Genomic DNA, 24,518 nt, shown 5'->3' on the forward strand with positions numbered 1-24,518 from the left:
GCTAATGTAGTCACAACTTATCCAAAATAAAGCAATGTATATAGCCCTAAAATTAACAAAAGTGAAAATAATAAATAAAACCTGCAAATTATTTGTTAGTGGGAACCAGTTCTAGGTATGAGATTTTAACATTAAACTTACATCTACTTGCTTCTCAAACTGCTTGATCTTGCGTTTCAACGATTGCACATAGGTAATGAAGGTCACGGCATCCGAAGTACTTGCTGTATCCACTGAATGTTGCTCCAATTCTTGACGAGACTGATTTAAAAGACAACATTGAAAGGGACATTTGCCATGGTCAATATTGGTTTCAACTGTGCAAATATAATACACCAGGGGTCACCAAACATGCTTAATGGAAGAGCCACATATGATAAACTTCAGTTTCAAAGCAGCAAGGCATGAAAAACTATTACGTACACATTTTTCCTTTTGCATATTTTGTTACAAAGATTTTATATAAATATTAACAAATGTACATATTTATTCATGAATATTGTTTTTAAACTGCTAATTTGTATTAGTTTCAATAATCAATAACTACAGATATATATATATATATACACCAAATATTTTCAATATCCTGACCGATTTTCTGTGGAAATCTCTACCTGAGGAAGCAGTAGACGCTGCCCCATTAAATATATTTAAGATACTGTACAAGAGATTGTTGCATCGTAGGGGAATTAAGGGTTATGGGGGGGAAAAGGCGGAGCTGGGCCCATGGCCAGATCAGCTGAGATCGCATTGAATGTGGAAGCAGGCTTGACGGGCTGGATAGACGATTCCTCCTCCTGTTTCTGATGTGCTATCTTTGGCCTTGCTGCTGCCACTGGTATCCGCAGTACCTGCACCATTGCAGCATCCACAGCAGAGTGCACGACGTGAGAAGTAACCTAATACAAAGCTCCCTCCTGTGGCAGGGTGAGGCCAGAGGGCCCACAGCTCTGCCTCTCCCTGTCCCACCCAGGGGGGAATCACTGGGAGCAGAGGCTGGGGTATGGAGCAGACCAACTTCTGCACTCCCTGGTGTTGACTCTCCATCCGGTGGGGACAGGACTTTCACTTCTGCTGCCAGCTCCAACTCTGTCCTGGCTTTTGCACCTTGATGAGGTCCTCACTGAGGACCCCCTCCAGCCTCTCCTCCCCATCTCTGTCATCTTGCTTTTCCCCTTCCCAGTGGCTGGACAGGCACCCTGCCTCTGGGGCAGGCGCCCTGCCTCTAGGGTTTCAAAATTTCCCGAGGCGGTTTCTGGAATAGTGGTATCTCCTCCAGCCAACATATTTCAGCGAGCTGCACGTTACATGTCTGAATTGCATGTTGCTCCCGAGCCACAGTTTAGCCACCCCTGTAATACACATTATACCAAGATTTATACTCCATACCTTTGATATCTGTGAATGGAACTCCTGCATGTTCTGACCAAGCATCTGTCCAAATTTGCTGAGAACCTCTTTATGCCAAGAATCATATTTTAGATTCACTTTTGATTGCACCTTGAAGCACAAAAAGAAAAAAGTTTTATATTGACAAGTTAAAAAAAAAAATGAGAGGCACTGGCAACATTGGAAAGGATAACACCAATGAGGTCTGATTATTTTACCTTAATGAAAGCATTAGCTTAATACACAGGCAAATTAAAGCTTTGCATGGAAGGAACAAGATATTATCCACTCTGACTGGAAGAAACGCAGAAAACTACTCAACAGAATGCTGTTGTACATGAAATACAGAAGGAAATTGAATGCAGGTACAGCAATTAAAAAGCCAAGTGGAATGCTGGCCTTTATTGCAAAGGAGATAAAATATGGAAGCATGGTAATAACTACAGAACATTGAATGATACCACATCTGAAGTACAGTGCATGGCTATGATCTCCATATTTAGGGGATAAACTTGCTTTGAAGGAATGTCAACATTTTCTAAGCTCACTCATGGAATGGAAGAGTTGCATTGTGAAGGAACAACTGAGCAGGTTGAACTGTATGCACAGTTTACAAGGATGAGAGGTGATTTTATTAGTACATAAAAGAATAAGGTAAGTTGACAGAGAGATATCAAAAGACATTCCCTTTCCCTCATTCTGTTGGGAGAAATTGTTGGAAGGTTGCATTAATCAAGTGCATGCATAGTTTTCAGCACAAAGGGACATTCATTCAAGACAAAGACACGGAGAAATCTCCAAGATGTGGGGCCTGACAGGCAATTTCTGAAGCTTTCAAATTCTTTACTCCAAACAGTTGGATGTCAAGTTATAGAATATATTCATGCACAAGGTAATTTTATTGGATTATAAAAGAAAGAACAAGAAAGCAGATTGAACACAAATTAAACCAACCTTGGTGCTGAAGGGAGAGGAACTGAAATAGCCTACACTAGCTCATATTTATGATATTCAAGCACAAAGTAAGAAAGAAAATAAATGAATTAAAAAAAATACTCTCACCTTTCCATAATCAATAACAACAGGGCCAAATTCCTTTTTAGTTTCTGCATTGTCAAAAGTTCCTCTAGCTTTTCTGATTTGGACAAGCAATGCTTGCCATTTATTTAGATCATCTTCCAGTCGGTTATAGATGTTTTCAGGTTGCATATCCCACAAACACTGGTACTGAAGCCAAACCTGACAAAGAAAAAGATGAACAAATTTATCTTGAAGTGTTCAAGTTCTTAAAACAAAAAAAAATCTTCAAAATATTTACCTTGACATATTTTTCAACTTCTCTGACAATCCCCATTACAGCTTCGTGAGCTTCCTCCAAAGCTGTTGGACCATCTGGCATTCTTGTTAGGGCATTTCTGTAGAATTTCTCCTCTTCAGATAGTTCATATTGAAAACCAACCTAATAGTGAAAGTAAAGGTAGAATATTGAGCTATTAAAAGAATGTATGGTTTTCCAATTGAACTTTCTGTATTACATCAGATAAACTTAATAGGCCATTTTGCCCCTCAAACCTACTCTTTTATTCAACAAGATAATGCTCATGCAATTTTCTTCACTCATTTTCCTGCTTTGTAGCTCTATCTCAGCTTTGAATATATTCAGAGTTACCCTCTGCAGTACACTAAGGCAGTCTTAAATAAATACTTCCTTATTCAGAGTAGACTCTAGATCCTAGACTCTCCCATGAAGGGAGACACTCTATTAGCATTTGTTATGTCCTGCTCTCCCCTCCCCAATGATCTTAAAATATATCAGTATCACCTGCTATTTTATAAATCTCCATTTTGTTAAACACTTCCTTATATGACAATACCTCCCTCTTCAAAAACTGCTGATTAATTCCTCAAAGGGCTCCAATAAATTTGTTGGCTGTGATAGTGAATTTTCCAATGTTCTGCTATTATTTCTTGATAATTGATTTGAATATTTTTCCAACAACAGATATTCGTCTATAGTAACTCAATGCATTTAGTGCTTTTTGAACAGGGTATTTCAATTTCAATTCTTGAATCTTTTCCTGAATTGAAGAATTTTTGAAAGATTACAACTAATCCATCTATTATCTCTGTAGCCACTTCGAGCATCAGAGACACATGGCAGCTACAATTTCCACAGAAGAATTTCATTCTCCCGACTTTCATTTTAAATTGCCTCAAAATTCTCTCATGTACACAGTAGTGACAATTTAATGGTCAATTCTCTTATCAATCTACATATTGTTAGGATGAGGGAGGGTTAAAAATTACATGAAAATTGGTGGGTTCTGTGGATCTCGAGGAAGCAGTTCAGTTACAGAGTTGGCAGATGGAATTTATTAATCCTGAGAAGTGTGAGGTGATACATTTTGGGAAGTCAAATAGACATGTACTTAGAGCACTAAGGAATGCTAGGAGCAAACCTGAAGACCAACTCCATAGTTCTCCAAAGTGGCAATGATAGTGAAAAATTCCTGTAGAATGCTGATCTTTAAAGGTTGTGGCTTAGAATACAAGAGCTAGGACATTACAACTAAACAAAACTTTGGTCAGGCTGAACAGTATTGTGTAGATCTGGTCACCTTCGGAAGGAAGTGCTGGACAGAGTGCACATAAAATTTACCAGGATGTTGCCTGGACTGGAAGATTTTAGTTACGGGACAAGACTGGATAGGCTAGGTCAGTTTTCCCTGAAATGAGAGGTGATAATGATAGCATTATATACAATTATGAGAGACATAAATAAGTTCGCCACAATCTATTTCCCACAGCAGAGTCCAAAAGTAAAGGGCATTTGTGTAACAAGATAATTGAAGGGGATTTGAGGGGTACATTTTTCACACAAAGTAGTTGATATCTTAAACAAAGTACCAAAACAACAAGAATGCAAACTTTATCATTTTTTCTCACCTGATATCGCTGACTCTGTATCCTTGGGAGTGTAAGGATAATCATTTTCCAGCTAAAAAGCTCCTGGTAGAGTTTGTATCTGCAGTCTTCAATTGGTGGGTGCAAATAAATGACTTGATTTGTTATGTGAAGCTCATGGACTATATTCTACAAGCATGAGGAGAAAAAGTTTTAATTATTCTTGGAGAAAAATTGTATTCTATTCAGTGACCATTTAACCTACTCCACTGACATTTTTGATAACAAATACATTCCATCAAATAATGGGTTCCATTAAATGTCACAGATCACTTGCATAGAAAAATATCCTGCATGATGTGCTTTGCATTCCAATTGGATAGTACTTGAACTGGGATGGCAATCTTGAATATTACTGCATTGTTGAAGACAATCATCCTTCCAATTAATGAAATTTATGACACATAAGTAAAGCATCCTGATCCAAGAATTTAAAGTAATAAATTTAATACATCTTATTTAAAAATTAAATCGTTAGCCATTCAGCCATTTGTGGTGTGCCAATTCCAAGCTGAGTATTCAATCAGTCCAATCTCCTGCACATTCCTGCTCTTAAGCAATAATGTATACTGTCGCTGTGGTGATTTATAACAGCTTACAAACAAAATAAAGAATACACTCATTTGCTTCTAACAGCACACCATGAAGTCACTTTCTTTATTAAACTTAATACACAACAATGCATTATTTTCCTTTCCAACCACCACCAGCCAAATCCCTCTGACCTTCTCAACGGATCACCACCACACAAAGGATTCTGACGCTATCACTCTGCTCCTCCTGCAACTGCCCTCCACCCCCCGCCCCCATCTCCAAAACATGCAAAAAGGTGATTGATTGGAATTGTCCCACTATGTAATGGTCTGAAGGACTGAAAGTTCGGCCAACTTAGTACTATAGTGCAAGACAGGCTATGCACAGCCCAACTGGCAAGGGTACAACTGGTTCTCTGACTTTGTCTCTGACGCAGAACATGGACTGCTGATATACGCCAGCTTTAACCTGTCAGTGGAAACTGTGTCAGGTTTTCCATTCCTGTCGATAACAAAAGTCTTTGGGTGGCATCGTAAGACCTGAAAAGGACCATTATAAACAAGTGAACAGTATCATGCCAAAGGAATACATGAGTAGAGTGTTGTAAATCATTTGGTACATAAACTGCAAGTGATGCCTGTCACGTAGGAGTAGTTTGAGTAATCTCATGTTTTCCCAAAGACAATCAATATAACTAGACAAATCATAGAGCAGTGAGTTTGGACTCAGATTCACAAATTCGCAAGGTTAACATAGTGACACATTAGCTCTGCCGCCAAACATCCAATATCTGTCTTAACAGCAGTATGCACACCAAGAACCATGGACAAATGTTTGCTCCACTTGCATCACCATCTGCTGTCAACACTGCCTTCAACTGCTGATGGAAATGCTCAAGGAGGCCATTGACTTGCAGATGGTAAGCCATAGTATGAATGAGTAACGCGCAGATCAGTGAGAGCTCACAACAATGCCAACTTGAACGAGACCCTTGATCCATTGTGACTGGAACACCGAAAGGTGGAATCCAATGATCCACAAAAGTCCTAGAGACCATCTCCACAGAGATGCCAGTGATTGCAATGGCCTCCTGTCACCCGGTAGTCTGGTCTTCACGATGGCAGAACTGGGCCTACCAAGTCTAGGTGCACATGCTGAAAATGGGAATTTGGAACAACAAAATCCCCCAGCTTGGACTTTGTATGTCTGGAGAGATCAGAGCCTTGACATGGCAAGTAGGTCCTTCCCCATAATCCAACAACTCATTTAACATGAGGCCAAGTAAAACACTCCATAACTAGTTTAATTAATGTTCTTCTACCAGAAACGATAGATTATGAAGAGTCTCAAAAATCTCCCACTTCACAGCTACCAGCACAAAAATACCATGTTGTGTAACTCTATGTCCCAAGAATATAAGTTTAGCAGCACCAAAATCGCATTTACTGGGATAGTTCACAAGACCAAACTCATCAAGCCTTGGAAATAATAAGGTGGCACTTGTCCTGCTCTTCATCCACACTTACAACTAGAATCTCGACAATGTAAACAAACACAAAATCAAGGCTGGCAAGTATGTGGTCCATAAACCGCTAGAATATCTGAGTTGCATTCTGTAGAACATATGGCATTCACAGGAACTCAAACATCCTGAAAGGGGATTACTGCCGTCTTTGTGACATTGGAAGGCTCAAATGGAATCTGATAGTAAGTATGTACTAGATCTATTTTCAAACATATGTGTTTGCCATGGAGGTTTGCTGAAAATTCTTGTAAATGTTGTATCGGTCAGGCACGGTAGAATTGTTCAGGGCACGATAATCACAAGGCCACCAACCCCAAGAGGTTTCTTTGGAACCATAGGCAACAGTGAAGCCCAGCAGCTATCAGATCTACGGACTATGCCCAACTCTTGCATGTGGTCAAATTCCAATTTCATGATTTTAAGATTGTCTGGGGATAATCTATGAGCCAGTGTTGCAACCAGAGGACTCCAAGTCTATATATGGTGGGTTACTGCATGTTTAATGTCTGTATCACAATTAGGCAGGGGAAACCCTTGAGCAAGGCTTGGAAAGGGCAGAGGCCAGGTTGAAGGCTTGTCAGCTGCTGACAATATTTGAGGGACGACAAATGTAGCTCATTTGCATACAAGAGCTGTGGTCCACAACATAGTGATTTTTCAAATCCACCAAAGAAAAATGTGACAAGAAATCCGCTCCCAAAATGGAATTTGCCAAATTTGCAACCATGAAAACCCACCGAAAAGGTTTCTTGAGATCTAAATCCAACATGCCCTCTAATCATTCATAGCTGAAAGAACACATGACAAATCAGGGTGTCTGTGTTCTTCAGGGGTTGGAGGGACCACTGAAATCTCTGCACCGGAATCAAAAAGAAATTGAACACTCAAGAGATGATCTTTGAGGAAATGACGGTGACTGACATACTCATGGGCAGCAGTTGCCTCCACTGCAGGGCCTGGTTGTTTCCTGGCTGCCATTTGTAGGCCACCACGATTCCAACCAGGACGATGGAAGGAATTCCATTGTGTTGCTAAAGCCTGGACCTGCATTGTCAGTGCTGCCACTTGCTGCTCCAACACAGTTACCTTCATTTGAGAAGCTGCCAATGTCTCACAAGGCACAGTAAACCGTCGTTCCAGTTCTCATTGACATGGGGAAGAAGCCAATCTCTCTATCTTTCATGCAGAAGTCATGGACATAACATGGTTGGCATGATCCACCAATTGATCGAGGGTGGACATTCAATATTCACCAAACGCCCTTGAACATGTTGAGGTAAACATTGAAGGAATCTTTGTTTCCAAAAATCACCTTCAACATTCTGTTCCAGCTAGCCTGCACCTCCTCCTCCACATCTGTGATGGTTGCATATCACCTAGGCCGTCATCAGCTAGTAAATGGGCAACACGAGTCTACCTAGATGGCTGAGTATGCTGCAGAATAGCCACCTTAAGCCAGTCATAAGGAAGATGACCATCTAGATCCACTAAGACATCCTCCATTTCACATTCCACGAGTAAACGGTACCTTGTCTTCTGACTCGTCACTCCGAGGGTAGAGAAGCACGCTTCAAGAATCATGAACCAAACTGGTGCATTATTGATAAAAAGGGAGAGAATCTTCAGTTTGACCTCCCCAACTACTGTAAGGAAGGGGTTTATCGTCATCACCATCCATTTTAAATTAGACGGTACTGATCACATCAGAGTGGCTGCAATGATTTATAACAGCCTACAAACAACAAGCACACACTCACTCATTTCTTACAGCACACCATGGTTGCTTTCTTTATTAAACCCTAGATACAACAATGTATTTTTTTCCTTTCCAAGCACTGCCCAGCCAAACCCCTCTGTCCTTCTCATTGGATCACCAACACAACAAGTAATTCTGACACAATCACTCTGCTCCTTTTTCCAAACAAGTGTCCAATTTTTTGGGGGGAAATTAATTATTGAAATCATTATTTCAAGTACAGTGGTTCCTCCCCCCACCCCCCCCCCCCAATCAAATCCATGGTTTTGTTTTCAGTTACTTGCGGTCCGAAAATACAGTATAGATCGTATTCAGATCGACTGTTGCGGTATCACAGTGCTTGTGTTCAAGTAACTTCTTTTTCAATATTGCTATAATTGTTGTATTTTATTATTAGTTATTGTTGTTAATCTCTTATTGTGCCTAATTTATAAATTAAACTTTATCATAAGTGTGTATGTCTAGGAAAATATAGTATATATAGGGTTCAGTACTATCTGCAGTTTCAGGCAACCACTGATATCTTGGAACATTTCCCCCCGCAGATGGGGAGGAGAAACTACTGTATTGCATTCCAGATCAAAACTCATGGCCATGCAGGTTTTTCCACCTATTACTTGAATTGATTATTCTCATCCACTGGAAATACTGCTTATTTTACCCTTAATAGTTTAAAAAAAAAATTTTTATATAAAAGCTGTTCTCTTCTTGACTGCAGACTGTTCTTTTGGCATTCAAGTAAACAATTTTTGTAGCATCCAAGCCTATGATAGCTTTCCTAAATTGTGTCACTCAGCTGACCACAGCTGGGACTTAAGCAGTAGTCTCTTAATGACTTTCTAAAACCCCCAATTGCTTAGCTCAAAGGCAATTAGGAACATCTACTAAATGCTCACTTTTAACACAAGCATCCATTTTGTGAAAACTAAAAAGTCTCAGTAGTTCCAATACATTCATACACACTTTTCAGTTTGTTAAACAAATGTTCATCTCTACTTCCTTTTTTCATTAGCTACTTTTGCATTCGGAGTAATCAGTACAATTTACTTCTGTTAGTAACCCAGAATGCATTACAACCACACGAGACTTTCTGCTTTGTTCTTAAAGCAGCTCTATTTTTATCTTTGCCAATTCCTCAACTATTACTTACAAATGTCCCAGAAATGAAAAATATTTCCAATCTCATAATTAAGATTAAATTCAATTCCTTACCTAAAAGATAGAAAGGTCTTACCCTGATCTTTGGCTCGCCTCCTGGTTTATGGCTTGTTTGTGGAGCATCAGTATCCATGTCTACATCAGCCTTGTCATCAGCATGTCCAAACAAAACCATAGTCCATGCTTTCAAACCAGCTTGCAATCGAACGCCCAGGATCCTTTCAATCTACAAGGACAAGTGGGCTAGTAAATACTGAATCAAAAAAAAATTCTAGTACCAATTGGTGTTTTTGGCAGTTCCTACCTCAATATCTAGTTTATTGACCCAGATAGGCAAATTGGAATACGAATGGAGGTTCAAATCATCAACTGCTTTCTGAACACGGTTCAAGATTTCAGTGAATACTTTGTGATCGTACGCACAGGTTTCCAGTGAACGAACTTCCAGATCTATCTTCTCTTCAATAATCAGAAGATCATCCACCTGAAACATTTGTGGCAAACATTATTATTATTTCCATAAAATTCCTTTTCTGTGGCAGTATTTTCACTGAGTATTATTTTTTTACAGTAACCGACAAGTAGATATTATGCCTGGCTCACAGGAAAAAGAATCTCAGGGTTGAATATGATGTCATGTATGTACTTTAACAATAAATTTTGAACTTTGTATTTAAAATTCTTAATATACTTCGGCAGAACCAACAGTATTCAGTTAACATTTCAATAAGAGAATGAAGAAAAAATGTAATACCAAATATGGAAACCAAATGATTAGCTGTACTTAATGTTCTGAAGAAATTCAATCATCTCCTACTTTTTGGGGTGGCTGCTGAGATCAAGGGACCTCTTCACATTCCCATTATTGAAACTCTATGCATGAAGTGCCTTGCTAGATTATCTTCTATTTTAGGGAGATGTGGGGGAGAAAGTTCCATGATCAATCTGTCCAAACTTGTCAACTCAATTACAATCATCCAAAAGGAGGAACTAGAACTAAAATATACAAACCTTTTCCTGGAAGCTGAAAACACTTTCTGCTAAGCGTTGCACATAAGGATCCAATTTGTAGGACTCCCAGACTAACGAGATTCCTTCAGCTATCAATCCTTGGACTTCTCTTTTCAGGCCAGCAACCAATAGCGATATTGAAATTCTCTCTTCTACCTTCTCACATGTTCTTTCATAAGTACGAACACTTTCAATCAGTGATATTGCAAATGGATAGAGCTGGTTTGCTTGGTGAGCTTTGTTTACAATTGCGAGTGGAACACGGAATCCAAGCCACTTAAGATTGCGTACTTCTTTGGAAAGTGTAATGATCTCAGGCAAAAAGTTCACTTTCAATTTCAGAACGTTCCCACTACGACCACGAGTACGAGTGCTTTCTATAGTGAAGATACGACCCGACACACCAAGGTTGCGCTGCTGGACCTTTCTTGCCCAGTCGTCAAAGATCTCTTGTGTGTTAAGCTTCATACGAAAACTATCACCATCTTGTTTTAGTTTTTGTCCTTCCACATGATTCTCCCAACCTTTTCCAAGAACATCTTCTACACGCTTCATGTAGGCAGTGAGCTGTCGATCAATTTGTTTTGCCCAAATAATAGAGCCAGAAACAGGAGGTAGGTCACGGACATGACTCATCTTACAAGCTTGACTTTGTGGGTACTGCACTTTGAACTTGTCATGCAAAGCTTCAATATCATCCTTCACACGCTGAATTAATTGTGTTTGGTATTCACGAATAGCACCTCTAATGTGAGGACGAACAAAGAGGGCATTAAAGCGGGAAAATATTCTAAACATTTCATTGGCATTTTTCGCAGTGCCAAGCTGATCTCTGAGTCGGGCTGTAATGCGTGTTTCAACTCTGTCAATTCGCTCATCATAGCGTTTGAGTGCTGCTTCCCAAGCTTCAGTCCCTTCTTTGGAAACATCCAATCCATCAACCTCCTTAACATTTTCATAAGCAAGGTTGACCTCTTCAATAGCATTTGCATCAGCTGCATCAAATAAAACTTCTGCAACTTTCATGTCCTGGGGCTCAGGCCCTTCCCCTTGGGATTGTTGAGCAACTGCAGTCACCTATATAATTGGAAATAGATATAGGATGCAACTTTAATTCTTGATTTATGAAATAAATGAGTAAGAAAATTACACACAATAGTCAAAAATGCTGAGAGGATTTTGTTGCCTGAATTGTTTTTTTTTCTGTAAAAACAATCTGATAAATAGATAAATGTGATTTAAATGTTAAATAAGCTAGGAATTTCAAGTGGATATTCAGATCAACGGTTCTTGGTCACTGAAACACCTCACAATCTGCCATCAGTCTCATACAGCTTTACAGCAAGGACTGGCAATTACAATAATAACCTATACACAGGTCAGACTTTATGGCCCATTAAATCCCAGTTATTTTCAAAAGTATCTGTGCATTTCAGAACAGTTGTTCCTGCTAAAAGAAAAAATGAGGATCAAAAATTTAGTTGCAATAGCGAAATGCTATTCCAATTATACCATATCAGATAAACTGCAGCAACTACTATATAAATATGTTGATTAAAAAAAATACCTGGGGTCTAAGAACTCTGACAATAACAGCCCTCAGCTGTTCATGTTGGCGCCTGAATTTTCTCATTTGGTCAAGACGAGCCTGCAGTCTACGATGAGCAGGATTGATACGCCATACCATTTTAAGATTCTCTTCACGTTTTCGCTTGACTATATCTCTCAACAAAACCTGAAGTTTCTCATACTCATCATCCCAGGTTTGGAACACTTCAAAGCATGCCACCATCACCTGAAAAACAAATGCTCCAAATAAAACTCAGTCTCAATTTCTTAAGATTACATGTTGGACATAAACAGTAAATGATAGGCCACTGAGGAGTGCGGACGAGCAGAGATCTGGGAAGACAGATAAATTGTTCCCTGAAGGTGGCGTCAGACGTGGACAGCTGAAGAAAGCTTTTGGCATTGAAGCCTTCATAAATCAAGAATTAAGTTGGGATGTGGAAGTTGTTTAAGACATTGGAGAGGCCAAATTTGGAATATTGTGTGTGATTCCAGGTGCCTAACTACAGGAGAGTGAAGAAGAATGAGGGGAGATTTGATAGAGGTTTACAAGATTATGAGTGGTACAGACAGAGTGGATGCGAGTAGGCCTTTTCCACCTAGATTGGGGGAGATAAATACGAGAGGTCATAGTTTTAAGGTGAAAGAGGAAACATTAGGGGGGGGGGGGGAAGCTCTTCACTCAGTCAGTGTAGAATGAGCTGACATATGATGTGTGAATGCAGGCTCAATCTTGTGTTTTAAGAATAAATTAGATAGATACATGGATGGGAGAGGTCTGGAGGTTATGAAATCGGAGCAGGTCAGTGGGATGAGTGGGATGATGGTCGGCACGGACTAGAAGGGCCAAGTGGCCTGTTTTCTGTGCTTTAATGTTCTATGTACAGGTTTAAAAACTTGTATGATAGGAACTCAAAAATTCAAAACCTCAGAGCTACCTTCTCAAATTCTTCATAAGCCACATGCATCAGTTTTCGTGTTCCCAAGACTTTAAGCAACTGGGAACTCAGATCTCTTGAAATTGCTTCAACTAATCTCAATGCTCGTTGAATAGGATATTTTGTATTTCGGATTTTTCGTAAGTGTGTGAAGATTGCAACAAGAGCCTGTCTGATTTTATCCAGTTCAGTTGCAGACAGCAAATCATTCAATGGGAAATCCTTCATCAGGGGATTATGATCATTGACTGTTTCCAATGCTTGTTTAAGTCCTATTATCAAAAAAAAAATCAAATTAAAAATCAAGTTCATTAATTCATATACTAGTACTTCAGTGGTCAGAATTCATTCTCACATGTATTCGTGATGTCAGGGCAATAAAGATGCATTACCAACAACATTGGTATGCTGGTAACCTGGTGCAAACTGCTATCCTCTCTATTGCTGTATTTGTGTCAGGAACATGTCAAGTTCAATCTATATTTAATTTACACATTTTGTCTGTTCATCTGTACCCTTCTCCCTGCCCTTTTATTCAGGCATCTGCCTACTTTTTATTCATACTTTTAAGAAGGGCTCAAGTCTGAAAGATTGGTTATCTTTACTTCCTATGGACTCTGTGACACCTGCTGAATTCTACAATCACAGCACCTGCAGACTTTCGTGTTTCGTTCTGATTTCAATCTATCACTGGTGCTTCCTTGACAGCGAAACAGTCATCAGGTGACTTGAGATTAAGAGGACCACTGAGACTATCAGAACATAAGAAATAGAAGCAGAAGTAGGTCACATGGCCCGTCGAGCCTACCCTTCCATTCAATAAGATCAATCTTCCTGTGGGGATTGGTGTTGGTTGGATTGGGAAAATGGTGCAGCCATTCAGTACTGTAATGCATTGCTCAAGGTTGTTCCACATCTCGGCAGACTGGCCCTCATCCTATGATGTCCTTCATCACTTGTGGTACAAATTAGAAGCTGCCAATTCATCCTTTGTTTGAGATTTTTCTACATACTTGTGATTGTTTATAACAAATTAATGCTCTGCAGGGTAGCCATAAATGGGAACTTAACTTTGCACACATCTTTAAAAAGTATAACAATAAACTTTAGATCTATCCCAGTAATTCTTAAACTAGGTTCTGAGATTCTCAACTCTGAATATTTTCAAACTACTACCTGTGCACACTACTACAAGTATTTTATTTGTGTATCTATGACCTAGATCAAAGTGGATCATCACTGATTCCAGATGCTGGAAAAGTTTGCATTTGTTGCCATATTCTTTCTTTGGTTTGGCTTCGCGGACGAAGATTTATGGAGGGGGTAAAAAGTCCACGTCAGCTGCAGGCTCGTTTGTGGCTGACAAGTCCGATGCGGGACAGGCAGACACGATTGCAGCGGTTGCAAGGGAAAATTGGTTGGTTGGGGTTGGGTGTTGGGTTTTTCCTCCTTTGCCTTTTGTTCGTGAGGTGGGCTCTGCGGTCTTCTTCAAAGGAGGTTGCTGCCCGCCAAACTGTGAGGCGCCAAGATGCACGGTTTGAGGCGTTATCAGCCCACTGGCGGTGGTCAATGTGGCAGGCACCAAGAGATTTCTTTAGGCAGTCCTTGTACCTTTTCTTTGGTGCACCTCTGTCACGGTGGCCAGTGGAGAGCTCGCCATATAACACGATCTTGGGAAGGCGATGGTCCTCCATTCTGGAGACGTGACCCATCCAGCGCAGCTGGATCTTCAGCAGCGTGGACTCGATGCTGTCGACCTCTGCCATCTTGAGTACTTCGACGTTAGGGGTATAAGCGCTCCAATGGATGTTGAGGATGGAGCGGAGACAACGCTGGTGGAAGCGTTCTAGGAGCCGTAGGTGGTGCCGGTAGATGACCCATGATTCGGAGCCGAACAGGAGTGTGGGTATGACAACGGCTCTGTATACGCTTATCTTTGTGAGGTTTTTCAGTTGGTTGTTTTTCCAGACTCTTTTGTGTAGTCTTCCAAAGGCGCTATTTGCCTTGGCGAGTCTGTTGTCTATCTCATTGTCGATCCTTGCATCTGATGAAATGGTGCAGCCGAGATAGGTAAACTGGTTGACCGTTTTGAGTTTTGTGTGCCCGATGGAGATGTGGGGGGGCTGGTAGTCATGGTGGGGAGCTGGCTGATGGAGGACCTCAGTTTTCTTCAGGCTGACTTCCAGGCCAAACATTTTGGCAGTTTCCGCAAAGCAGGACGTCAAGCGCTGAAGAGCTGGCTCTGAATGGGCAACTAAAGCGGCATCATCTGCAAAGAGTAGTTCACGGACAAGTTTCTCTTGTGTCTTGGTGTGAGCTCACACCAAGACACAAGAGAAACTTGTCCGTGAACTACTCTTTGCAGATGATGCCGCTGTTGCCATATTACTCAATAATAATCTGAGCAAAAGAAATCAGACTTCTGCACAAGCACATTACAAAAGGGAATTAAATAATTAAAAGCTATATTCAGCATTTGTTAAGTTATTCCTGTTTATAAATATTTCTACTGTCAGATACAAATTTGTATTAGGAAGATAAAATCTGAATGGGAGCAAAGGATTCAACAATTTAATATTATTAAATGAGGGGAAATGTTATATAAAGATTCTTGATATCTACAAGTCTTCGAAAGGTGCCTTAAATGTTGTTCATACACACCGGTGTCAGTGTCAAAGCTCACAGTGGCGTGAAAACGTTTGCCATGTTTGAGAATTTCTAAAGTAAGGAGCACTTCTCCACTTTCTCGTTTTTCTTGAATACGATACAAGGCTCTTTCTAGATTCAACCAGAAGCTGATTTCTTGTAGAGCAGTTCCTGAGGCAGGATCACGATCAAGCTTGGTTACCTGGAAATAAAATTTTGAAGAAACAAATGCAGAATATGTGTGAGAAATAAACATGTAACAACTTATTGAAATCATGCACATGCCATCCACAAACTGAATAATGTTATAAACACTTGTATACACAAGTCTTGCACTAAATACAGAATAGTTTGCTCAAGTGTTGTGTAGGTAGTATACATGGCAAGGAATTAACTAAAATAAAAAGCAAATATGGCAGCTTTCTCTAGCCACAACTGAAAATAACTGGCATGAGAATTTTTGGATAACACGGCTGATGCTTACTCCGGGAACTGAGTGTTATGAAGGAAAATAGCTATCTGAGATAACATGATGGCATAGATATTTTTCAAATAGTTCCTAGATGTGCTCACAATCTTCACTTCTGCAGGCAACAGCTATATAAAAAAAACCCATGTACCTTACATGGACACATTTTTTACTTTATACTTTGATAGGATCACTGGTTGGTAACCAATTAACTGCTTGCACCCTACCTCAGCTCATCAACCAAATTCAAAATCAAACCCAGGATCCTCAGCAGTGCTGTTTGAAACAAAGAACTCAAAACCAACAGCAAGGCCAACTGGGACAGCCAAATTAAAAAAATGGACGAGAACAGGAATTGAGTCTTACAACCACCATTTTGCCAGCACTCACTGGGGAAGATCAGAAAAGGTGTTGTGGTTGACAAAGAAAAATTATAACTGCATCTCATTCTTTTAGTCTATACTTCTGTTAAGAGTTTGTTTATACATACACCTTTGAAACTTCTTTCCATTGAAGCACATTGTGATAACTAACCACATGGTTTCTCAAATAACTAACAAATATTTTGGTGAGGGAAATTAATAAACAATATGACAAAAGGAAGAATGAGTGAGACATAAAAAATAAAGCTTAAAGATTCTTGAGCCAAAACACAATAAAAATCATATTGATTTGTGAAACACTGAATACCAACATTTGAATAACTCACTTTTTGGATTTCTCTAATCCAACGGTTCACACCAGACTGTAATTGGTTGAGGAATGTTGGATCCTCTACTTTATCACCAAAATCAGTGACTTTGGGTTTCTCTCCACGTTCATAGCACTGTTTGGCTAAATTAGTTATGACTGGATGGATTGGGAGACTGATCTCTGGAATCTCAATATTCTGCTGTAAATGTAAAAGACCCATCTCCAGCTCTGCAATCTTTTTCTCAACAGATGGTGCCATTTTATCACCGTCCCTGATAAAACAGAGAAAAAAAGTCAATGGAATGTTAAATCAAATGGATTACACAAGGATAGATTTGATTTTGAGACTTTGCAGCACTGACTATCTACTGAAGATACCACGTGATTTTGCTTCAGTTAAGAATCAAGGTTATTAAAACCAAAAGTATAGCCAATAGGTTCCACCTGATTTGCTGTCATTCAAATTGCTGATCAATTTATTGACGGCATAAATGTTACTGAGGCTCTGCCTCTCAGAATCTTGGTTTTGATGAAGTGCCCTTGACCTAAAATATAATTTTTACCCATAGGCTGCACAACTGCTGAATGCTGCAAGCATTTGTCCTCCCCACCCTTCAGATTTCCAGCACTAATATTTTCCTAGTACATGGCTGCTCCACACATAATATGCAAAAGGTTTAACAATGAAAGTTGCTGCTACACTACGAATTAACCAAGAAGCTTGCAAATATTTAAAATCCAAAAATGCACCAATTTATAGTTATTTGTTCAGGTTAATATCTTTATAAAAGTACACATAAAATGACAATTACCTATCAGCTTTGCCAGATTCTCGAATGTATGATTTGAAGAATGGAGCCACTGCATTGCTGATAATTGAATGTAATGTTTCGTATGGAGAATCTTCGCTTAGCGTAATAACACGCAGTTGAGATGAAATTGGTTTATCCGCATCAATAACTGGAATGCGTTTAATGAAAGCCAAACTGAAAAAAAGAGATTTTAGAAAATAAATTTTAAATAGCCATACAAAAACATCCTCTATCTAAAGGCAAAATAAATATTCTCTTGACTGTTTTCTTAAAATAAATTGGATTGCAATAATCAGTTATGTATTGTTCATGCAATTCTCACACCACAGACTTGCCAGGTTGGCAATTCAGATCAGAAATTTTTTTTTTGCTAAATGTTGCTGTATAGAATTTGATACTTTTAACTCAATTATTAATATTGCATAAGCAAATCAAGTCCCATCACCAGCTACTCAGAAGGTACATGATTGAACTGTGGTCAAATCTGTACAATGCCTACAAATTAGTACCTGTTAGATTTCAGTCCATAATGAATATCAGTGTTTATATTGTAGGCAATGTGTTCCTTCTCCTCTTCCCCTTCATCTCCAACATCCTCTATCGGATAAAGAACAAAACTGATGACATCAATGGATTAACATTTCAGTCTAAAATAAAATGATTAATCACATCAGATATATTGGAAGATTGTATATAACTACACACCACAGGCCCCAACATAGAATTACCATGAATACATATAAAAAATACACAAAACCAGTTTCCAAAATCTGCGGTGGTCAGTGAAATATCTGCAATGGCAATACCTCAATCTCACAAAACAGGGATGGGCAACCTATGGCCTGTGGGCCAGATCCAAATTTATCTGACCCAGTGCACAGCTGCTCTCTCTCCTCTGCGCATGGCTCCCCCGCTCTGTATTGGAGGCTCCCATGTTAAGCATGGCTCCCCTGCTGTGTTGGAGACATCCCCCCTCTCAAAGTGACATTATTCCTCTATCTTTGAGAGCCTTCTCCTCTGCATGAGACCTCTTCTGTGAGAATCTACCTCTTTGTGTAACACTCTTTCAACTTATCTGTGTGGTACTCCTCTCTGGAGTTCCTCTCTGTGTGTGTGGCTCCCCCCTATCTGTGTGTAAATCCCTTTCTGTGTCACTTTCTCTGTCTGACTCATCCTCTTTGCATGAGTCCCACCCACTCTTTGTGACATTCTCCCCCTCTCACTGCTGTCTGTTTTCAGGTTAGTTATTTTGTTTTCACTTTAACTAATATTTCTCCTTTGACTTTATGGGATTTTTTAATTGTGTTGTTACGGGTTATATTATATACAAGTCTTTAAAAGAGAAAGATTGTGGGGGTTTAGTGTAGGTCACTTCACAGAGTAACAAAACACATCTCATTTAAAATGGCTTTGGCTGAAGCTAGACATTCAGACACCAGTGATTTTACAAAGACAATGGAACTGGTTTGGGAAAGAACTTCAAGAGCAGGTGCAAATGGAAGAGTCCAGATGCTGATAAGGATCTTTCAAGGATTGGGTTTACAGCCCCTGCAAGGAAGGGAGGGAGAGAGAGAAAAGTCAGTTTTCTCAAGGCAAACAGCAATTTTACTTTGTAAATGTATAACCAGTGATTCTCAACCTTTTTCCACTCACATACCACTTAAAGTATTCTCTATGCCATCCATCCTCTGTGATTAGTAAGGGATTGCTTAAGGTGGTATGTGAGTGGGAAGGGAAGGTTGAGAATCACTGATCTAGATCCAATTGTTACTGAAATATTTTGCTTGAGAAAAATTGTCATTGGCCCATTTCCTTTGGAGTTATGAAACCGTGCACATAACAAGTCAATTAGGTATGATTAAAACAATGGTTTTCAAACTTTTTTTTTCCACTAACACACTACCTTAAAGAATGGCCTTGGGCCATTGGCTGTTGTAATTAAATTAACCCTCCTGCCACGAGCTATTGGCCCCCAGTAAATGATGTGGGCGTGTCCCTCTAGCATTATAAAGGTGCCATGTGCTCTTTGTTCTCTCTCTTTTGCCAGCTTGAGACCACCCTGCTTCACTCCAGGCCTAGAAATGTGGAAGGGTGCTGGAGAAACATTTGGTAAGATGTGCACTGTTAAAAGGGTTGGGAGCGTTTAATTAAGTGTCCCTTGTAGAGCCGGTCGTGCAGAGTCAAGGGATGGTGGGGCATCGTAATGATTTTTTGCTGATCATTGTATGTACCCCCCCAGTTCATTGTGTTGTGTGTGCTCTACATCAGTCGCCATTTTCCCACACTTGCCTTCTGTAAATAAAATCCTTCCCTACATCAAAACTGTGTTCAGAGTGCTTGCCTTTGAGACCTACCAAACAGATTTCCTCACTCACAACAGCACCCAGGACGAGGACTTCCATGCCAGATCAGAGATGTCCTCCTCCTTCAAGCAAAGTGGCTTTCCCTCTATCTATCAATTCACTCGCATATCTTCCATTATCTGTACATTTGCCCTGGCCCCCTCCATCCCCAAATGCAACAAGGACAGGATTCCTCTTGCCACCCCACCAGCCTCCACATCCAACAAATCCTCCTCTGCCATTTCTGTCACCTACTACATGATCCCACCACTAGACACATAGTCCCCTCTCCTCCCTCTGCAGGGACTACTCCCCCCCCCACCCCAACCAATCATCCCCTTGATACCTAACCCTGTGACTGCACGATATCTCCTCTTCCACCCTCACCATTATTCAAGGCCCCAAACAGTTGTGAATCTGCAATGGTCATCTACTGCATCCGGTGCTTGTGGTCTGCTCTACTTGGAGACAGGATGCAGACTGGAAGTTTTGTTGAGCACCTTGGCTCTGTCCACTGCAATAGCGTGGATCTCCCAGTGGCCACCAACTTCAATTCTCCATCCCATTCCCTTGCTGACACGTCTGTCCAACTGCCAAACTGAGACCACCCGCAAATGGGAGGAACAACACCTCATCTTCCGAATGGGCATCCTCCAACCAGATGGCATTAACATCGACTTCTCTGAATTTTGTTAAAAATGCCCACTTCCCCTCATTTCTTCCCCCATCGCCTTCCCCCAGCTCTGTCTCTCCCTTCCAAGTCTCTTTTCACATAAACATGATAAATTCTCACCTCCCTCATATCATATCCAATTAACACCTTTTGTGGTCCTGGATTCCTTCTCCAGCCAACATTGACTGAATTCTGAAATTTCCTGCTTATGGCTCATTCTGCTTATTCCTTGATGAAGGGCTCAGGCCCGAAACATTGGCAATATATCTTTGTCCTTTATGGACGATGAAAGACTGGCTGAGTTGCTCCAGCATTTCTGTATCTTTAATACATTTAAGAGGCAACAGACAAATACAGGTGGGAAGGGAGCAATAGGGGGTGTGGACAATGGGCTAGGAAGCTCACTGATAGAAGGGGGCGAGGAAGGGCAACAGAGGGATGCGGGAGATACCCCCTTCCACCTCCCACACTTTAAATTCAAGCATCTCTCTTCTCCCATCTCATCTACTCTCTTCTATCCTCCTATTTATCTCTTACCCGTTAGCCTACGCTCCTCCCCCTTTCCCCAATTTTATTCTGGCATCTGGCTGTTTTCTGGCACCCCGATCTTCTTTGCCTCATTCCTGTCTCCCTTTCCTGAGTTCCCCACCCCTTCCCCAGAGCTATTTTTCTTAGCCCTCCTCCATCACTACTCATCTTCGCTCTCTTCCACTTCCCATCTTGAATTCACCCTCCCCCCCCCCCCCCAACCATTTTTATTTAGGCGTCTACCTAATTTTTGACACTCATAGATAAAGGGCCCAAGCGTAGAGCCTACCTTTTATTTTCTAAGGACGTTGGACCTGCTGAGCGAGCAGGATAATTTAGACATGCAGCACAGTAATATTTCGGTCCATGAGTCCGTGCCAGCCAATTTACACCCCCCCCCCCCGGTACATTTCGAACAATGGGAGGAAACCTCTGGAGAAAACCTAGGCAGACATGGGGAGAACATACAAACTCCTTACAGAGAGCAAGAGATTTGAACCTCAGTCCCAATGGCTGGCGCTGTACAGATGTCTCCCTAACCACTAGGCCATCTGTGCTGCACTGAGATGAACCCCCATTCCCCAGTCTGCAGATTTTCTTAAGCATTTCTTCTCCACAACAGGGCGTCGCCCACAGGGAACTAAGAATGTCAAGGAACAAATATATTAAGAAATGTAAGAGGTGGTGGCGGGGGGGTCGAGACTGTTCATGCGGATTGCACAAAAGAAAACCTTTCCAAACTTGGATTCGTATGCAACCAGCAAGAGGGAGGAGCCCAACATTGGCTAAAGAGTGCAAATCACGAGAGATCTCAGCAGCAAATTTCCAGGGACTTAAACGTCCCATCAGCCTGAGACATGACATCAGATACCGCAGTTAATTTCGAACGGGACCCTGATGAGGGCTTGGCCCAGGCCGCCGCCCACGCCCTGTCTCCCTTGTTGGGCGCGGCCCGGGAATGGGGGCTCCAGGGCTCCCAGTTCACGGGACAGACAGCCAGCAGGCGCCGAGGCCACACGAACCTTTCAAGGTCGTTCGCTCCACCAGCACCGTGTGCATCTGGGGGTCGGAGAGGAATTTTTTCATCTGCTCCACCGCACTCTTCTCCTCGAAGGCCGCTTCCAGGGCCGCCGGCGCGTCGCCGCCATCTTCCAGCAGCAGCGGCACGAGCTTGCGGATGTGCTTCTGCAAAAGCGACACGTCGGCCACATTCTGCACGGCCACTTCGAGGCCGGCGGTGCCATCCTCTCCTCCTCCTCCTCCGCCTTCGGACATGGCGAATAACTGAAGCCCCTCACCCCACCACCGAAGCGGTCCTCGAAGAAGAGCAGGCACTGCGGCTGTCCTCCGACCAATGAAGCGCGTCTGCGGCGTCACGTGTCACTGCAGAGGGTGAGGTCACCTCCCTCCCATCCCGGAGCTGTGACGTCATGCCTCTGGTCGCTACATCGCCTCGCAATCTGTTGAATGAAACAATTCTCACTCTTTCAAATGATCCCAGAACGAGTCCATTCTGATGAAAGGCCGTCGATCTATAACGTTAACTCCGTCTTGTTTATTTCTTTGAGAAACAGGAAAGGCTGTTACAAAGATATTTAAATGTTTTTGTGAAATATTTTGCTCAGCCAAGTGGACCATGAAATTTCGATGCAGTGTGGTTTTTATTCTTACTGGTACAGTTGTAAAAACATGAATGCTGGAGGAACTCAGCAGGTCCATAGAGATAAAGAAATTCTTTTTTTTAAACCAAAAACAGACTTTATTCACAGTGAGTTAATTACAAAAGGAAAACCGTTTAAAGCCTCTTTCCACTCTCATACATTTCCATCGCTGTTCATTGTGACCTTCATTTTTATTTACTACCACTATGGCATCTTGTAGTAACTCTATTGTTTGAGGGACTTCCCCTCGGTCTCACTCCCTCAATGCCCGGTAATGGAAGGATTCTAGACGGTGATTTTCCCCTGCAGTGCCCTTGCGTCAGCTGCACCAAGCCTCAGTGCATCCCTCAGCACGTACTCCTGCAGTCTGGAATATGCCAATCGGCATCATTCCCTCACCGATATCTCCATGTGCTGGAAGACTAACAGACAGACCAAAGTGAACCTTTCACAGATCGAGTCTTCCAGCAGTTCTGAATGTCTGAATCTGTGTGGGTCATTGGGAACAGCCCATAGATCACGCTGCTGCTAGAGATGATTGTCACATTTGTGGCCCGAAATGTGAAGTTAATAAAACATCGAACACAAGTTTTATCAGGTAAACTTCTCAGTGTCTTTATTTTCCAGTTTCCTTTGTTCTCCTTCTTATGCTCTTATCTCTCTCTCATACCACGTGACTTCCGGTACATCTCATACATATTCATTATCATGACATCCCTCCTTTAATCAGAAATAAACTTTACCTTCACTTACCAATATCCCTCGGAAACCTACAAACATCATAACTAATGGTAATACTATAACTCAACTACATAAAATTTACTTCCTACAGCACTCATACATGCACATTATGATATAAGATTAAATACTGTCCCAAAGTTCTTATTAAAACTATGGCACAAAGTCTTCGTATCGTTTGGGCACTTTCCGGTTTCGTTTCGACCTGCCTGCGATATTGTCGTCGCTTCTCGGTTGTTCACTCTCAGCGTCGGAAATACTGCTCGCCACGGCTTTGGGTGTTTCTGGCGCTCTAGTCACTTCATCAGGAGTGCTGGTAACTGCCTCTGGAACATCATCAGGTCTCTCTGTTTCAGCATCTTGTATTGGCCTTTCAACCTCTTTGCTCAATGTATCTCTGGACTGGTACCTTTTTACACCTGATACATTTCTCTTATACAGGACTCCAGTTGGAGACTTGACTGTCACCATACTGCCACTTCTGGATACGACAGTATAGGGTTGATGGTAATAAGGTGTGTCTAGCTTACCATCAGTTTCATGCCTCACTAGAACATTATCTCCTGGCATGATGTCTGAGTACTTGGCTCCACGTTTTGAATCTGTGTACAGCTTTGCTGCACCTTTCTTTTCAGCATCGTGGTCCCTCATCTCCTGGTCGTCTCAGATTTCCTTTATTTCTGGCATTTTTGTGCGGATTTTTCTCCCAAAAAATGCTTCTGCAGGACTTTTTCCAGTGGTTGCATGAGGCATTGCTCGATAGCATAAGATAGCAATGCTTCTCGCCAATTTTGTCCTTCTGCGTGTGCAATCCTCAATCGTTTTTCAATGGACTGATTTTGTCTCTCTACTTCTCCGTTGGCTTGCGGCCATTTCGGAATTACTTTATGATGGTGGATACCTGTGGTCCTCATGTATTCCGCAAATGTCTCTGAAATGAATTGTGGACCATTGTCAGAGTATAATGTAACAGGTAATCCAAATCTTGCGAATATCTCTGCTAATGCTTGTATTGTTTTTTCAGTGGTTGTGGACTTCAACACCATGTACTCATAGTATCTGCTGTAGTAATCTATCACTACCATAATTGATTCACCCATCGGTAAAGGTCC

General features: G+C 41.2%; 1 protein-coding gene across 4 annotated transcripts in view; it reads right to left on the reverse strand.

Annotated features, from left to right (window-relative positions):
• The window catches only part of dync1h1 (dynein, cytoplasmic 1, heavy chain 1), a 114,260-nt gene extending 91,887 nt beyond the window's left edge, over window positions 1-22,373 (reverse strand). For 2 of the 4 annotated variants that reach the window (XM_069916422.1, XM_069916421.1), the window contains exons 1-15: window positions 22,030-22,373; window positions 17,974-18,061; window positions 17,465-17,638; window positions 16,669-16,924; window positions 15,506-15,692; window positions 12,845-13,116; window positions 11,905-12,132; window positions 10,338-11,414; window positions 9,631-9,810; window positions 9,403-9,552; window positions 4,336-4,482; window positions 2,708-2,848; window positions 2,452-2,628; window positions 1,390-1,500; window positions 142-261 (exon numbers count right to left, since the gene is read on the reverse strand). In XM_069916422.1, the coding sequence (XP_069772523.1) occupies window positions 142-261; window positions 1,390-1,500; window positions 2,452-2,628; window positions 2,708-2,848; window positions 4,336-4,482; window positions 9,403-9,552; window positions 9,631-9,810; window positions 10,338-11,414; window positions 11,905-12,132; window positions 12,845-13,116; window positions 15,506-15,692; window positions 16,669-16,924; window positions 17,465-17,638; window positions 17,974-18,061; window positions 22,030-22,282 (3,561 nt within the window). In that variant the 5' untranslated portion in view covers window positions 22,283-22,373. The remainder of the gene's footprint in view (window positions 1-141; window positions 262-1,389; window positions 1,501-2,451; window positions 2,629-2,707; window positions 2,849-4,335; window positions 4,483-9,402; window positions 9,553-9,630; window positions 9,811-10,337; window positions 11,415-11,904; window positions 12,133-12,844; window positions 13,117-15,505; window positions 15,693-16,668; window positions 16,925-17,464; window positions 17,639-17,973; window positions 18,062-22,029) is intronic. The other 2 variants (XM_069916423.1, XM_069916420.1) reach the window with 2 other exon arrangements.
• Window positions 22,374-24,518: the final 2,145 nt, after the last annotated feature.

The sequence above is a fragment of the Narcine bancroftii genome, chromosome 2 (assembly GCF_036971445.1).
Source record: "Narcine bancroftii isolate sNarBan1 chromosome 2, sNarBan1.hap1, whole genome shotgun sequence".
Classification (NCBI taxonomy): Eukaryota; Metazoa; Chordata; class Chondrichthyes; order Torpediniformes; family Narcinidae; genus Narcine; species Narcine bancroftii.